Consider the following 18309-nt stretch of genomic DNA (forward strand, 5'->3'; position numbering starts at 1 on the left):
TACGATTAAAAAGCAGCTCCCAGTTACCAAGCACCTGCTGTGTGCCCGTGTCCATAACCTCACTTAAACCTCACCACGGCTCTCAGGGCACAGCCCGCTACCTCCCTGGGGTGTCATCGCCACCCCCTGCCCACCCCCGCCCTCCTGGGTTGATTTTGCTCCTGGCTCACCCTCACGTTCACCATCCCTGTTGCCAGAATTCTCAGTGACATCGATGTCCCCACAACAAGTCCCTCTTGACCCTGTGCACTGAATTCTTTGACCTCTTCTCCTGAAGGTCATGGGCTTCCCAGGTGGCTCAGTGGTAAAGAATCCACCTGCCAATGCAGGAGACGCAGAAGCTTCGGGTTCTATACCCACGTCAGGAAGATCCCCTGGAGGAGGAAGTGGCAACTCACTCCAGTATTCCTGCCCGGGAAATCCCATGGACAGAGGAGCCTGGTGGGCTACAGTCCATGGGGTCGCAAAGAGTCAGACATGACTGAGCGACCGAGCAGGCACCCCTGAAGGTCATATCCTCAGACACTCACTCTCATGGTCCACCCCAGACAATCCCATCAGGAACTAGGGTGCCCCCAGGAATGACTTCCAAGCATCGCAGTGTCTTGCCCTTCCACTCGGTGCCCACAGCAGCCTGACTCCCACAACCCTGCCACCCTGCCCATTCTCACTGCCCCTCACTCTCCTCATGGCCTCATTTCCCCCCAACCCAGCAAAGACTCCGCGGTCCATCTTAGGAACCCCTCTCCTGCCCATACCCTCAACTCCCCACCCTGCTCTCAACCCCCGACCTCCGCCACGCGGCACAGGTGTCAGGACAGGGCTGAGGGAAACATCCCTCCTCACTGACTGGACGACCTTTAAATTCAGGGTCCAGGGCTCCGGAGGGCCTGGGAAAGCACAGTGCCCCCTCTCGTCTGTTAATCCCACCCTCCTATCCCTTCTCTCTCCCAATCCCCTCATCCTTGGTCTCAGCTGGTGGCCCAGCTTCCTGTTTCCGGGACAAAAGAGGGGCTCTCAGCAAAGGCCTGCTAGGCACTCCCCCTCTTCTGTCCACCCACCACGTGCCCAGTCTCTCGCTCCCTACAGCTGACCCATCTGTGCTCCCGGTCAAGGCTGTCGGCCCATCTGGGCACAGAGTCCATTCCTTCCTAGTAAGATCATTCAGCAAGCAACTAGACCCCTTGCTACCCACACCATCAATGTCCCCTCTCTATCACAGGTACCCAGCAGCATACAGCACTGTTACTTCTGCCACTTCAAGACAAAACAAAAAACTCTTGACCCTACGCCTCCTTGCATTTCTACTCCCCTCGGAGCAAAATCCCTCAAAAACGGGGTCTATACACAGTCTCTAATGCCCCTGTTCTCATTCTACCTCCAGTTGCCATGTGCCAACTTCACTGGGCCACAAAGTTCCCAGATATTTGGTCAAACGTCTTCCTGTGTGTGTCTGGAAGTGGTTTTGGACAGATTAACATTTCAATCAGTCGACCGAGTAAAGCAGATTGCCTTCCTCACTGTGATGGGCCTATTCCCATCAGGTGAAGGCCCAAAGGGACCACAAAGGCCTGTCCTCCCAAGAGTGAACTCCTCCCGCTTGACTGCGGGAGCTGGGACGTTGGTCTTTTCCTGCCTTTAGACTTGAAATGAAATGCTGGCTCTTCCTGGGTCTCAAGCCTACCGACTTGTATATACCATCAACTCTCCTGGGTCCTCCAGCCCACTGACTGCAGTTCTTGGGGCTTCTCAGATTCCAAAATCCTGTAAGCCAATCCTTAAATTAAATCTCTTTATACACACACACACAGCCTGTTGGTTGCATTTCTGTGGAAAATCCTGACTAATGCAACACTCCAGTCAGGTGGTCGCCCATGAATCAACCCCAACTTCACTTAACCAGGTGGCCCCAACAGTGCTGAGTCCATTGGTCAGGTCTCATCATCCCTCACCTTGCACCACATAGGCTGTCCCTCCTCCTTAGAACACATCACTCACTGGGCCTCAGGACCTGGCTTTCCGGGTTCTGCTCCTTTCTCTGGAAGCCCCTGTTCCACCTCTCTCCACCTCTTCTTGTCCATCCCACATCTCTGGGGATTCAACTTCCACCTCCAGCTGGGACCTCCTCCCAACTCCAGATGGTACAGCCCACAGCCACCCCCTCAGCATCTCAACTCCTAATCTTCCCTCAGCATCTGCCCCTTCCCCATCTCAGAGAAGGGCGATTTCTCTCTTCCAGTTGCTCAGGCCCACTGCCTTGGACACCCTCGTGTGATCTGTCAGCAAATCTCATTGGCTCCACCCCAAATTACATCAGGCGCCACTCCCCCATTTGTAGGGGAAGAAATAAGTTCAGAGAGGGTAAGAAACGTGCCAGAGACATTACAGCAATAGACGGTGGAGCTGGAATTTGAACCCAATCCTCTTCCTTTCTCTGGGCTGTTGGGAGCAGTCCAACCCAGGCCCACGCCAGCCCCCATGTGTGGGAGCCGCCACAGAGCAGTGCACCATCCCAAGAAAACAAAATATCACACAACTTAATTTTATGCTTTAATTGCTTGGCGGTGATTTACTGCCGGCCGTATATTTTTTCCCCAGTTGACACTTTCCTCCATGTATTTCTTTTATCTATCACCACGCTTGACAGGTAAGTCGCTGATATTTACTGTTACTGTATGTACCAATATTTCCAACATATATCACCACCACAGCCATGTCACGGCACACAGAGTCCTGCCCTAGCACAGTCAGCCTTCTCCAGATGCAGAAGGTGCCATATTTGGAGAAGGCCTGACACTGGAGAACATTAGAGCCTTGGAGAATGGGGACACAGCTACACCACATGCATATTCACACATAAACCTCCCAGCCCCACCAGAACTCCGCTCAGGCTCTGCTTTTTATTTGTAGTTTCTAATATAACATTTTTCTTTTCAACGAGCATTCAATATTACTTTGAGATGAATGCAACTGGCAGAGCTTTAGAATCAGTCACCTAGTCCAACCTCCTCATTTAACACAGAAGAAAATGGCCCCGAGAGGGTCAGAGATTTGCTCAAGATCACACAGCCCAGTGAGTGGCAGAAAAAAAATCTACAGCCCAACTCTCCCTTCCCCCAGTCATACATCCCTGCTTTCCCTGCTTGGGGGAGATGTGCTTCCCAAGAGGCAATGGGATGTGTAGGATCTGATCCTCTTCTCCCAGAGTCCAGCCCATCTCTCTTAAATTCTTGTGAACATGCATGAAGCATTAGTATTCACCAGGGGAGTTTCTAGTGAGCTGTCTTACCTGAACTCACAAGAGCCCTTATCATAGGCATTATTAGTCCCTTTCCACAGGTTGGACAACAACATTGTCCAACTAGCCCAACAACATTGTCCCTCCTTTCCACCCACTTCCTCCGGGCACCTAATCAGCCCTCCTGATCCCAGGCTAATTTTTCTCTGCCAAGGTGTTAGCTGAGCTGTTACCAAATTACCCTATGTAGAAGTGCCAACTGGGATGTTTGCTTAAAAGCAGAAAAGTCATCCCTGATTCTTGACTCTGGCCCCAGACTGCACACTTTTAATAAGCCCCTCATTTAATAAGTCCAGCTGTGGCATGGACTGTGCTTTGAGAAACTCTATGTAATGGGTGCTCTAGGCCCTCTTGCAGCAGGTGCAGACTGCCTGCTGATTCTTGAGCCCTTTAAGGCCTGAGAACTCATTCTCACGGAGGTGCAGCAGGCACTGGGACGGGAGAGGCATAGGGCCCCCTCCCAAGCCACTCTCACCCCATCCCGCAGCCAGCCGCAAGGACCCACAATGCCCATCACGGGGTCTAAGGCTGGACCGCAGCTCCTCCTCAGGTGGGGCTTCCAGGGGCACTGACAGACCCCAGGAGGCACAGCCACAAGCCAGAGACTGGCTGTCACTGGACGCTCACGTGATCTTGGCCAGAGAATCAGCAAGCAATGTGATGGAGCCAGGCGATGAACCCCTGAGTGCTGGGTTCAGGAGATTCAGGAGCCAGGGTAGTAAGGTGACCAAAGATGGGCCTGCGGCAGGAAGGCATGAGGGGAACAAGATGAGTAGGATAGCTGATTGGAAAGCTTCCAGTGGTGCAGAGGCGTATGACAGCAGCTGGAGAGAAGACAGAGGCAGTGGGAAGGGAAAGAGAGGGCCTCTTGGAGGTGGGACCCTGTGTCTCAGTACCTGAATGAAGCGGGGCAAGAGGTAAAGGAGAGAGGGGTGGAATCCCAGTGATTAAGAGAATGGGGCTTGCTGATGCCTGCTGGGGTGCCCCCATCTCCCACTCCCATGTCACTCCAATCCCTCTTTGTCTGGGGACTATGTTTCCACAGCCCAGATGCTGTCCGACTCTCAGGCTCATCTGCAACTATTTGGTTCCAAATAGATTCCCCAGGACACAAAGGTCTCTGGTATGCAGGTAGCACAGATGTCAGGGGGCCTTCCCGGCGGCAAGCCTGGGCTCCTGGAGGGTGGGCGGGCGCAGCTGAACAGGAGGGCTCCGGGGCGGGCAGACAGATAATCTGTGGACTCATCACTGCCTGATATATGGCCTCGGGTCCCAGGGGGAGCTGCTCAGCTAAGTAATTGCTTCTGCCTTGATTACAGGCCTTTGCAAATGACTGTGGGCCTGGTCCCACCAGTGTGTTTGAACCTTACAAATGTCCACACGCACAGCTACTATCTGAACCATCTGATCGTTACCTTAAAAGGTTTAATTTGCTTAGTGAGGGGATTAGACTATAAACTATTCAGAAATTATGGAAAGTCACCCGTCAAAGAGACCCTCCCCTTGTGAGTTCTTTAAGAACATTTTTTGAGAATGGTGTGTGTGTCGTAGTAGATGTGTAGTTAATAAAAAATAACAGGTGGCTCGGCAAGAACCTGGCCCCAGACTGGACCCACAACCAACCGTAGAACTGAAGTGTCCTCTTCCTGTGGCAGCAAGGTACCAGCTAGCTAGAGGCACCCGTGCAAGCCCAGGCTGGCCCCTCTGGCCAGAGCTGGGAACTCCACTTGGGGAAGTGAAGGCTGAGGGCTGCGGTCACCACCACAGAGCTCTGGATCACACAGGGAGGGATGGCATCCTGTGGAGAAAACCCATGGCATCTGTACACATCACCCCCACGCCAAGAGGCTGACAGCTGTTCCAGTCATCTGACCCGCCCCCACCTCCCTCCCTGGGACCCCTGTCTGGCTCAAGGCTTTTTGTAGCCTCTGCCCCCAGGATCCTCCTTTTCTCTTTTTCTCTCCTCCCTACATAGATATGCTGTCATGGTCTTAATAAGAATAGCCAGGGACTTCCCTGGTGGTCCAGTGGTTAAGACCCCGCCTTCCAATGCAGGGGGTATGGGTTGAATCCCTGGTCAGGGAGCTAAGATCCAAAATGCTTCATGGCCAAAAAACCAGAACATAAACAACGAGTCAATATTGTAATAAATCTTATAAAGACTTTAAAAATGGTCCACATCAAAAAATAAAAATAAATAACAGAGTAGTCACCAATAATGATGGATACTAAGTACCTCATTTCACTCCATCCCCGGAGTAACTTAGAAAATTAGACATTTTCATTTTCATCTCTTTTTTCAAGATGAGAATGAGGCTCCAAGAGGTCTAATGCCCCAAATTCACACTGAGCCTGGATTCAAACCCAATGCTTGCTCCCTCTCCAAATGTCCAACTCGGAGCACGGGCCTTATCCCATGTCCCCCAGGTTGCCCGATGTCCCATGGGCATCTGCCCAGCTGAGGAATGGAGGCCCTGGTTACAAGAGTGATTGGCTCAAGGTCACTAATGAAGACCTCACAGGAGCCAGCGAAACCACCCTGTGGCCGGGCCAAACGCAGAGCTTGCCGGAGCTGAGACAGGCTGTTCTGAACGGCGGGGATAAATCAGCAGCTCCCAGGCTCCCAAGGACGCCTCTTACCTGCCCTTGGCTGACAGCCCGTTACTGCCTAGAGATTGACTGGCTGGGGGAGGGGCGCAGCACCCCACTGACAGCGGTCCAGCGGCCCTCCATCTCGCTGGATCCCCACAGTGCCAGGCAGGAGAGGGCCTGAGGCGCAGGGAGACACCCCCAAAGGAGCATGAAGTTTTAGACAGGACCCCCTGGGGTGGCAGTCACCCCCGAACATCTCCAACTCTTCCCCATGGCCCCCTCTAGTAGGCAGGTGTGAGCATAGAGACCTGGCAGCCAAGATACAGCTTGAAGCTCCCCCACAAGACTGGAATGTTCTCAAGGGCTGTGGCTTACCTTAAAAATGTATGTGGATCTTGCCCTTCAATTCTCTAGCTCTCTGTTTTCATGTTATAATAATCACTGGTTTGCTTCTCAAGTTTTTGTGTAAATCAGCACAGCATCTCTATGCCATGGTTTATGCCCAGCACACTGCCATGAGCCAGACTACCCTGACCTCCATGTGAGGAGTTCTAGGCTTTTAAAATCATCTCAGTGGGAGCAGGGTGGGCAGGAGAAGCCAGCACGGCCCAGCCCTGGGGGAGAACTCTGACAGCTAGTCCTCTGGGGCCAGAAACCCAACACCCAGAGATTCTAGCACCTAGCAAGAAGAACCCAGCAGTGCCGGACAAAGTTTACACATCACCTTCTTCCCATTTCACAGCAGCTCGGTGGGTTAGAACATCACCTCTTAACAGATAAGGGGATGAGGTTTTCAGGAAGGCCTGGTCATTTGTTTGCTGATAGCTGGTTAAACACAGAACAGTAATTCAATCAAGCTCCATTTGGGTTCACCAAACCAGTCTGCTCATAAAATGACTCCCTTTTTGCGAAACGCTCCTGTGTACCCAGTCTTAGGGCACTGGAACTGAGAGACGTTAAGGAACTTGCCTAAGAACCTCCAGCACTTAAACCAGTTCCTGGAGCAGAAAACCTGTTTTCACCATGCTTCAAAGTAAGGGAGCTGGCAGGACCCAGACAGTGAAGAGCAGGGGACCCAGAAGCCCAAATCCCAGACCCCTGCTATCCCCAGGCTCCAGCCCTTCTGCAAGGAGCCAGGGACCCTCCACCCCTGGATGCAAAGTCCAGACAGGACCTGCTCAGCAAACACAACCCAAGGAGTTGTTGGCTTCCTAGCTTGCAATTTTGTAATAGTCTCAGAAGCACTGCATTAGTCGACTCACCGCCTCTCCTCTCTGGCCTCGGAATTTTATTTCCTTTGGAGAAGGGAAGCCAAGGACCCAAGAGGCAAAACAACAAACAACAGCAAAAATCAGCCAATGTTACTGAGCAAGACAGTGTTTAACAGCGCCCCCCCCCCACCCTCCCCAAAGCACAACAACCACCGAGTACAACCTTCCAACAGTACTTCTTTCTCTGTCTGTGCACACGCCAACATCGCCCTCTGCTGCCAGGCACCAGTACTGCCATGTTTCACAGGCTGGAGGCTAGGGGAAGCCAATCTCCGTCTTTCACCTCCATTCTCCCCCCACTTCTGGGGTAATCACCCCTCCAGCTCCTCACAATACTGTCTTGATTCACAAAACTTCACACAGAATAAAAGATGCCCCTGGAGTTATGCAAAGCAGTGGCCGTGCCCCTTGCTATAAGCAAAGAGATTTAAAGTATTGATCCTGGAACTTAGAAACACAGTACTGATCAGTAAGGTCAATGAATCCTGCCCTCTGTCTCTGAGTCAGGCTTTGGGGCAGATATCATAAAAGAATAGTACTTCTTATTTTTTTCTTTTTCTCTTTTACTTCAAGGTACATAGAGAAGATGCCTCCGACCAGGCATCCTCCAAGTGCCACAGCTTCAAGCATTCTGAGGTCTGCTGGGCAGATTCGAGTGCATGGCACCTGCTGGGCTCTCTTGAGGCCACCAGAGGTGACTCCTGAAGCCTGGTGTGAGATGCGGGAGGGAACTGGGGTGCCCAGGACTGCCCTCCCCTCCTGCCCTATCTCCTGTTCTCTCTGCTCCCAGTGTCCCTCTGCATGTATGTCAGCTGAAAGCAGGTGCCTGGTGACCTTTAATGAGCTGCAATGAGGAGCAGACCGCCAGTTCTGCAGCCAGATTGCTGTCTGAGCCCCAAGTGGGCAGCAGGTCCCAAGCCCTGAGGATGGGAGGTGAAGCCGTTCTAACTGTAGACAATGCTCCCTCCCCCGTCCTCACCAAGGACTATGACTTGCTAGACCAAACTGTGCTGCACCTGTGCCTTCCTGTACCAAAGAGCCATGATCCCAAATGCTGGGTAAGTCCTGACTGCCTGTAAATCCAAGGGTCCTCCCTGGGGCTTTGTGTCTGATCGTTCCTCTGTGGGCAGTGGGGAGAATCACTTCCACTTTCCATTTCTCTCCACACAGCATCCCCAGCACAGAATTAACGACCTGTGGATTCAGCACTGAATGTGTGGCCAGCTCCCCTTAACAAGGGGCTCCAGCCCTGACAGTGGGCTACCTTAAAAAGCAGAATGATCTCAGGAGAGGAGAGTAACCGTGGCTAAATAAGGGAGGCAGCCTGGGCCTCTGCGACTTGCAGGATGCCAAAGCTGGGTACAGAAGAAACCGGTCCCCACAGCACACTGTGAATTCGCCGTGTAATCTACTCTTTGTTGCATCAAACCCAGCATCAGCCTATGTGTATGGGGGAGACAGAAAAATGAATGACTAATAAGCCTTTCCTCAGGCCAACAGGTGCATGAGGAACCAGCCAAGCAAGGCAGCTTGTGCTGAGTCATCGGCAGAGACAAGGCGTAAAATGGCCAGGCCTCCACCAGGCTCCCTCCACCGAGGAGCTGGACTCACCACCATGGAAGGATAGGGAGACCTTGAGAGGATGGACCTCATCCCCGGACCAGGGTGTGGAGATGGGGAAATGCTGAGCATGCCTGGGAAAGGAGGCATCCTGCTGGGGGGCATCAGGTACCCAAGGAAAGCCGTGAGCTAGGACTGAACAGGAGGCTGGGCACCGGGCAGAAGGCTCTGGTGGCATAGTGTTTCTGCAATATTCTGTATGCGGGGGGGCCTGCCAAAGGAGCTGGGGATGGTGGGCCAGGACCTGAGCTGTGATGGAGGATGCTGGTCTGGTAGGGAAGTGTTGTGGGCAGCAGCCAGGGGGAGATGACTACAGACCCTACTGATGAGTCTCCAAGGTCATGGAGGCAGGGATTGGGGCAACAGCCTGCGTGAGTAATTGTCATTGTTATTGCTGGTCTCAGGCTTATGGCTCGTAGGCTTGTGCTAATCCCTTCGTACCCCACTCCCTGGCCCCTCCTGGGTCTAAAGCGATCCTCTTTCCTTATCGCTACTTCTCCCAAAGCCAAAGCTACATGCCAGCTGCTGCCATCTCCTTTTCCCAAACCTGGAGCTAGCCAGTCAAGGTCCAAACATCAGATAGGGCCCCAGGGCAATGCCAGGGCTCAAAAGGGCTTCTCTGATTATGGAGCTCTACGTCTTTGATCCTGACAGGCCTGCACCCAGCCAGAGTTCTGACCAAGGGATCCCTCAGGACCTCCCCTGTCCCCAGATGGGCAAGAAGGCAATGTGGCCTCTTGCTCACCCTGGAGTTCACTGAGGATTTCTGAAGGTCCAGGGACAAACGGTAGGATGAGGCACTGGCCCTGGAAGCATAGACTGCTCAGCAAAGCCCCAAGGCCAGGCCCGCCTACCTGCTTCCTTCTGCCCTCTTCCCCACCCCCAACACAGAGGATGACGACTGCCCTATCCGGGGCCCAAAGAGCTGCCATGGTACCTGACCGGGGCATCTGTGAGCAAAGAGGGTTGAGGCAAATTCTTGTTGTAGAGAAAGGACGTGAGTGGAGGGGATGGAACTGCTTACATGGCAGAATACAGGCAACAAGGTGAGCATCAAGGGTGGGCAAAGTAAGAGGAAGATGGGGAGAAAAGGGGGTGCAGTCCACAGAAAAGAACCAGAGGCCCACCCCTCAACTGGGAGCCATAAGGACTTGCTGGGCGTGCCTGTGCTAGCCACTGTCCCACCCTCAGGGAGCGTGAGCATAGATGTGTGCACATCTATGGGTGTGCACACACACACACACACACACACACACACACACACTTTCAAGGAGAGAGCAGAGCTTATTTGACCGAAGTGTGATAGTGACAATGAGTCCTGCCTTCTGAGCACAGGCCGTGGAGGCAGCCCCCGTGGTTATCAACGTCATCTTTAAAGTGCTTTTCAACTTCCACTGGACTGACAAAATTGGAGAATCCTCAGAAATTCAAATCACTTATTCCCTGCAGTTAAACCTTGGGAAGGATTTGGGAGAAATCGAGTTCCATATCCAGGAATGGTGCTTCTCCCCATTTCTTCTCCCTGTCTCCAGAATACACATCCCCTGAAGGAGGTGCACCATCTCTCCAGGGCTTGCTCATTTCTGCCCAGTGTTTCCCGGTGTTGGTGAGCCACCTTGCAGCCCCACCACACTCCACACACCCCAAGGGCCACCCGCAATGGGCTCTGTGTCACTGACAGACACTCCTCGCCTCCTGTCCTACCAGCCTGTCCATTTCATTTGAGGCCTAGGTAATAAATTCCGGAAGAGAAGTGCCAGACCAAATGCCATGGAAAATAAATTTTAGGAGATCCCCTCACTCTGAAGTTCCAACAGGATTTTTCTTTCTGATGAACCCAATCCCAGAATGAAAAACCAAGGACAGTCTTAAGAGCTAGTTCTCATGTATCAGGCACTGTCCTAAGGAACTTATACATGTTGACTCATTCAAAACTAACAACAACCCTATTATCATCAGCCCCATTTTACAGATGAGCAAACTGAGCATGGAGAAGTTAAATAACTTGCTCAAGAGCACACAGCTAATAAGGAAGTTCAAACCCAGGCAGGGTCTGAGCTCTAAACCATCACACAAAACTGTCTCTTCATCATATTTCCACTGAAGCCGATGACACGGTGTGAGCCTGGCTCAACCCCTACCAGGAGCAACTCTTCTCTGAGACCCTTGAAGCAGCCATGGAGATGCCTCTAGATCTAAATTTCAAAGGACCACTCTGAAAGTCACAGGAATGATACAACCAAGTGCCCTGAATAGGAAAAGGAGTACGTCAAGGCTGTATATTGTCACCCAGCTTATTTAACTTATATGCAGAGTACATCATGAGAAACGCTGGGCTAGAAGAAGCACAAGCTGGAATCAAGATTACTGGGAGAAATATCAATAACCTCAGATATGCAGATGACACCACCCTTATGGCAGAAAGTGAAGAGGAACTAAAAAGCCTCTTGATGAAAGTAAAAGAAGAGAGTGAAAAAGTTGGCTTAATAGAACTGCCTTATGATCCAGCAATCCCACTGCTGGGCATACACACTGAGGAAACCAGAAGGGAAAGAGACATGTGTATCCCAATGTTCATCGCAGCACTGTTTATAATAGCCAGGACATGGAAGCAACCTAGATGTCCATCAGCAGATGAATGGATAAGAAAGCTGTGGTACATATACACAATGGAGTATTACTCAGCCATTAAAAAGAATACATTTGAATCAGTTCTAATGAGGTGGATGAAACTGGAGCCTATTATACAGAGTGAAGTAAGCCAGAAAGAAAAACACCAATACAGTATACTAACGCATATATATGGAATTTAGAAAGATGGTAACAATAACCCTGTGTACGAGACAGCAAAAGAGACACTGATGTATAGAACAGTCTTATGGACTCTGTGGGAGAGGGAGAGGGTGGGAAGATTTGGGAGAATGGCATTGAAACATGTAAAATATCATGTATGAAACGAGTGGCCAGTCCAGGTTCGATGCACGATACTGGATGCTTGGGGCTAGTGCACTGGAACGACCCAGAGGGATGGTAAGGGGAGGGAGGAGGGAGGAGGGTTCAGGATGGGGAACACATGTATACCTGTGGCAGATTCATTTTGATATTTGGCAAAACTAAAACAATTTTGTAAAGTTTAAAAATAAAATAAAATTTAAAAAAAAATGTAGAGAGAAAAAGTTGGCTTAAAGCTCAACATTCAGAAAACGAAGATCATGGCATCTGGTCCCATCACTTCATGGCAAATAGATGGGGAAACAGTGGAAACAGTGTCAGACTTTATTTTTGGGGGCTCCAAAATCACTGCAGATGGTGACTGCAGCCATGAAATTAAAAGACGCTTACTCCTTGGAAGGAAAATTATGACCAACCTAGATAGCATATTCAAAAGCAGAGACATTACTTTGCCAACAAAGGTCCGTCTAGTCAAGGCTATGGTTTTTCCAGTGGTCATGTATGGATGTGAGAGTTGGACTGTGAAGAAAGCTGAGCGCCAAAGAATTGATGCTTTTGAACTGTGGTGTTGGAGAAGACTCTTGAAAATCCCTTGGACTGCAAGGAGATCCAACCAGTCCATTCTGAAGGAGATCAGCCCTGGGATTTCTTTGGAGGGAATGATGCTAAAGCTGAAACTCCAGTACTTTGGCCACCTCATGCGAAGAGATGACTCACTGGAAAAGACTCTGATGCTGGGAAGGATTGGAGGCGGGAGGAGAAGGGGACGACAGAGGATGAGATGGCTGGATGGCATCACCGACTCAATGGACATGAGTTTGAGTGAACTCCAGGAGTTGGTGTTGGACAGGGAGGCCTGGCGTGCTGTAGTTCATGAGGTCGCAAAAAGTTGGACATGACTAAGCTGAACTGAAGTGCCCTGAGGCACCAACTCACAAAGATAGAAAGAGGAATTCCTTTTAGGATTTGCAAGGATCCTCCGTCAGTCACCCTGGAGAAGTCTGGCTCCTGCCTCCTGCCGGCTCCTCATACCTGCCCCTTGCAAAGCTCACGTGAGGCTGAGACTCTGGGCATAAAGGAATGATGGGGCCAGTGATTAGAAGCGGGACCTCAATGAGAAACAGCCTCTTAGCATCAGGGTTCACCCGTCCCACACAGGACGGACCCCTGCCCTCCCCACCCTGTCTTACCGCAAACTTCCCCCTCACTGCATGGGGGAGGCGGTTAGATTAGGGCAGGGAGAGCACATTGCACCCCACCACCCAGTTCTGACTTACTTGAAGAAGTCCTCCTTGCAGTAGACGCTGCCAGCCCTGGAGAAGCACCGGTCAGCCAGCTGCATCTGGCAGTCCGCACACTTGAGACAGGAGCTGTGCCAGTGTCTATCTAGCACCTTGAGGATAAACTTGTCCAGGATATGTTGGTTGCAGCCAGCACACTGGGGGATCTCTGTGGAGAGAGGTGAGAGAGCTGTGTGAGCCTTCTGCAGAGCACTGCTAACCGGACCAGGTGCCATGTGGATGCCTTCTCATTCTGCCTGATCTGGGAAAGAACATAAACCAAACTCCCTCAGCTGCCACATACAGTTGTGCAGGTTGTACACTGTGCAAAGATGCCTGGTCAAAGGAGTAGGTTGGGACTGAAATCCAATCCATGTTTTGCTGGCCTGGCTTTGGGTGGCTTTGGCCCAAAGGGCCTGTTTCTGAGAGCACCACAAGGCTAGCAGCATCAGCTAACTCCACTTATGCCAGCTGCAGTTCAGCAGCCGGTGGCCAGGAAGACCCAATTACATTCACTTTTACTTCTATGACATTTTCACTGTGCTGTGCTTAGTCACTCAGTCATGTCTGACTCTTTGAGACCCCATAGACTGCAGCCCATCAGGTTCCTCTGTCCATGGAATTCTCCAGGCAAGACTACCGGAGTGAGTTGCATGCCCTCTTCCAGGGGATCTTCCCAACCCAGGAATTGAACCCAGGTCTCCTGCATTGCAGGCAGATCCTCTACCATCTGAGCCACCAGGGAAGCCCATGACACTTTCACTACTGGGCAGAATCTGTGCTAAAAGCCTCTAAAGTGAGCCCTGCCTAGGCATGGACTGAGAGGCCATCTGGCCTAAACAGAAAATGATATGTAGGGGAGAAGGGTAGTGACCAAGGTCCATGCCTAAAGGTCCAAGAGGAGAAAGAATCTCAGTATTTTAATGAACTACAAAAGATACCATCAATTAATATCCCCAACGAATATGACTTCATGTAGTACTGCAGACAGGAAAACTAGACTCTGCTTTTCCAGACTCCCTTGCAGCTCAGGTTCCAAATGTGATTTAGAGTCTGCCAATCAGATGCACTAAGGAGAGACCAGAATTCAGAATTGAGTAGAATGGAGGCACACCCAAGAGGCAGGCCCCCATTATGCTCATGTGGAGCATGGCAGAGGCCACAGGATTCTCTGGTTTTAATGTCCTAATCAATCATGGCAGAAGCAACACCATTCTGGGGACTGGGAGTTATTCCCAGAAGCTTGCTCCAGGGCTGGCTCCATTAACCTGAAAGTCATCTAATACATACCTGGTAATTGACCACTTTCCATTTAAATAGTGAAAATGGACTCTGTTGTCCGCAACTGAATCCTAACCACTGCTCCATCCTGTTCCTGGGTTGGGTGACTTCCTAGCCAAGGTCTATTTCTCTGCCATCCCATCTCTACCAAGGGATTGCTCAGGGGATTGATAGTATTTTTGAGTCACTGAATTAGTTTCAAAATGTATAAAATGGTCAGGCTTTCACAGTTGTATGAACAAATAGTGTAAACATCTCTAGCCATTTTCCCTTGTCCTTTTCCTCAAAAAAAGGACTGTAACAAATGTTAAGAACAAAAACATAAACGTGCAAGCATTTGGCCTCCCATGGTAGTCTCATAATACAGCAGGTCACAAGGCTGGCAAACCCTGGGGTTTCTTACCTCTATTATAGCATTTTTTGCTACTTGTCTTTTTACACACTATCTTTCCCATTAAAAGGCGGAATCCTTAAGAGCAGGAGCAGTATTTCTTTCTCAGTTGTGTCTCCTCCATGCCTAGCACAGTGCCGGGCACACAAGAGTACCTCCAGAGATATTTATCACCAAATAAATTACTAATCAATCCTCTCTAAGTCATCACAGAATGCCAGGCTGGGCTCCTGTACTATACAGCAACTTCTCACCAGTTGCCCATCTTCCACCTGATAGAGTATATATGTTGATGTTACTTTCTCCATTCATCCCACCCTCTCCTTCCCCCAATGTGTCCACAAGTTCTTTCTCTGTATCTGCTTCCTAATAGGTTCATCAAAACCATTTTTCTAGATTCTATATATATGCATTAATACATGATATTTATTTTTCTCTGACTTACTTCACTCTGTGTAACAGGCTCTAGGTTCATCCACCTCACTCGTCCTCAATGGACTCAAATGCATTCTTTTTTATGGCTGAGCAATGGCAACCCACTCCAGTACTCTTGCCTGGAGAATCCCATGGACGCAGGAGCCTGGTAGGGTGCAGTCCATGGGGTCGCTAAGAGTTAGACACGACTGAGTGAGTTCACTTTCACTTTTCACTTTAATGCATTGGGGAAGGAAATGGCAACCCACTCCAGTGTTCTTGCCGGGAGAATCCCAGGGATGGCGGAGCCTGGTGAGCTGCCGTCTATGGGGTCTCACAGAGTCGGACACGACTGAAGCAACTTAGCAATATTCCATAGTATATATGTATCACAGGGAGGGAGGTTAAGGAGGGTATGTATGTATATTTATGGCTGGTTTGCATGGTTGTATGGCAGAAACCAACACAACAATGTAAAAATTTTTAATATATATGTTTAAATTTACAAAAAGAAAAAATTCCTAAGAAGCTCACCGGGAGACAGTTCTTCACTCGTTTTTCCTGCACATCCCAAAATGTCAACAAAAGTAGTAAAACTAAATCTCTTGTGATTTTAAAGTATTCACATAAGAGCATTAGCCTCAAAGCATTAAGGGGAAAAACTGAACACAGTCAAACCTATGTAACGGAGAAGGCAATGGCACCCCACTCAGTACTCTTGCCTGGAAAATCCCATGGACGGAGGAGCCTGGTGGGCTGCAGTCCATGGGGTCACTAAGAGTCGGACACGACAGAGGGACTTCACTTTCACATTTCACTTTCATATTTCACTTTCATGCATTGGAGAAGGAAATGGCAACCCACTCCAGTGTTCTTGCCTGGAGAGTCCCAGGGACGGCGGAGCCTGGTGGGCTGCCGTCTATGGGGTTGCACAGAGTCGGACACGACTGAAGCGACTTAGCAGCAGCAGCAGCAAACCTATGTAAAGAGAAAGCTTTCTCAAGTACTAAATCATTTATATCTAAAACAAAGACAGGCTATGGAGACATTCACTAACCATCATTGTTAGCCCTGTACACACAGTGTTGATTTTAAACCCAACTGAACCCCAACACAGTCTGTTCCCTTCATGGCCTCAGCAGGCACCACCGTTGCCTGAAGGTCAGACTCACTAGGCACCTTGCCCTTTGACCTGATTCTCAGACCAAAATGAAAACTCCCTGATACATGTAGGCTTGGACACTCACTACCGGTCCCAGTTCAGATGGGATTTTCTTTTTATCTCAAAAGCTCTCCTCCTTGACAGAGAAACTGTTCAGCCAATAAGTATTTACCAAGGAGTCCCCGCAAAGAGCTAAGCACAGGACAGCTACAGGAATTTCCACTGAATAAGAGCGGCAAGATAGGACACAGGTTAAGACCGTGGATTCTGGATCCAGTCTGCCCAATTTTGATTCTGCTTTCTAAGCTTTAACAAATCATTGGGTTGGTCAGAAAGTTCATTTGGATTTTTCCAAACCATCTTACAGAAAAACCCAAACGAACTTTTATGGCCAACCCAATACTCTGCCTCTGCCTCAGTTTCCTCGCCTGTAAAAAGGAGTGATGATGACAATTGTATCTGGTGGAAGTGTTGTGAAGATATATTAATCAATTCATCTTCACAACACTTTGGCTGGAGGCCAAACAACAGGACTCAGTGTACAGGACAAGGACTTGGTATTTAGTAGGTGTTCAGTAAAGGTTTCCGTCATTAGGAGGTAAGATAACTGCAGTAACCAGGTATTTGCAGTGGTGCCACTGGGCTGAGTAAGGAAAGTTAGGGGCCCAAGTTCCTGAGCTTGATCTCATTGAATTCCCACCAAGAAGTCCCGCATAGATGTCAAGACCCTCATGCAGAGGTTCAGAGCAGACCCACAGCACACGGCAGCTGTGCCATGGCTTGGGGACTCATCAGGCACCTCCAGGCAGGTTCCTGTTCAACCACACGCCTGACTCTTCAGGAACCACCAAGGGCCACATCCCTGGAGCTGCCAGGGAGGGTTCTGAGGGCAGGGGCCTTACCAGTTGGGAGGTTGGGAAAGAAGAGGTGAAGCTATAGTAAGTAAGGGGCGGGTAACCTGGAGCTCCCTTGGTGTGACAAGTCCAGCCTGGGAAAGGGATGGGGATAGGCAGGTAAATGGAGCCATTAAGAGGAAAAGGGTGTGGATCTCCCTTGCAGGCGCTCTGGTGGCAGCTGCTGAGTTTTACGGAAGGGGCTGTGAAGGAAGTCTGCTCAGGCATCTTTATGCAAAGGATGGGAAGGAAGCCCTAGGGGAGACGCCCTCCGCCTCAGCGAAGAGGTGTGCCCGGAGGCGCGGTGCAGAGCCAAAGGAACCCATGCCCCACTGAGCCGCAGGTGCCTGGTCCGACCTGTGGGTCTTCGTGGATCATCAGCCCGGGGAAAAACCAACTAGGGACGTCTTTGTCCCAGGAGCCAGGTCGCAGGCCAGCAGAGGCAAATTAAGCTGGGAAAGACCGATGGGGGAACGGAGAGCAAGCCCGCTCCCTCCCCACACCCTGCCTTGAGCCCAGGCCAGAGGGCTGCCCATTCCCACCTAATTGTTGTTTGGCCTCCAAGGAAAGATACAGCTATATTTCTCCTCCAGGCCACAAATGCATGGAGATGAGGGCGAGGATGCGTGCCCATAAAATTTATTTCGAGCAAGGTATCTACCGGGAGCCTTAATATGATGAGTATTCAAGGGAGAATACATTAAGGCTAATGTATGCGGGAAGGGCGGGCAGGGGTGGGGGGTTTAGAGGGTTGGAAGCCGAGACAACATCACATTTAGGAACAACACTAAAAGCAGGCAGATGAGCCATTTCTCTCAACCTCCAGCCTGCAGGGAGTGCTTCCGGAGGGATCAGGCTGGGCTTCCCAAACTTGGGTTGAGGCCTTGGAACCCAGCTGGCGTCCTCAAGCTTGGCAAAAAGGTAAAGGATATACTAAGGGTGCTTTTTAAGTTAAAAGAAAACAAAACCTTTCCCACTGTATTCCACTGCACATTTTGAGAGACAGAACATTTTTAAAAAAACAAAAATAATGCAGAAATGGTTTTAAGAGATCCACTGTATATCAATAATAAAGGTAAAACCAGGCAACAAGAACCTGTTATAAACTATGCCAGGCCCTGCGCGTAGGTTTCCTCAATCCACACAACTTGGTGT

General features: G+C 50.3%; 1 protein-coding gene across 2 annotated transcripts in view; it reads right to left on the reverse strand.

Annotated features, from left to right (window-relative positions):
- The window catches only part of LHX4 (LIM homeobox 4), a 51126-nt gene that overhangs the window by 19498 nt on the left and 13319 nt on the right, over positions 1 to 18309 (reverse strand). For both annotated transcript variants that reach the window (XM_006048591.4, XM_044942772.2), the window contains exon 2: positions 13011 to 13182. In XM_006048591.4, the coding sequence (XP_006048653.1) occupies positions 13011 to 13182 (172 nt within the window). The remainder of the gene's footprint in view (positions 1 to 13010; positions 13183 to 18309) is intronic.

The sequence above is a fragment of the Bubalus bubalis genome, chromosome 5 (genome assembly GCF_019923935.1).
Source record: "Bubalus bubalis isolate 160015118507 breed Murrah chromosome 5, NDDB_SH_1, whole genome shotgun sequence".
NCBI classification, from domain to species: domain Eukaryota; kingdom Metazoa; phylum Chordata; class Mammalia; order Artiodactyla; family Bovidae; genus Bubalus; species Bubalus bubalis.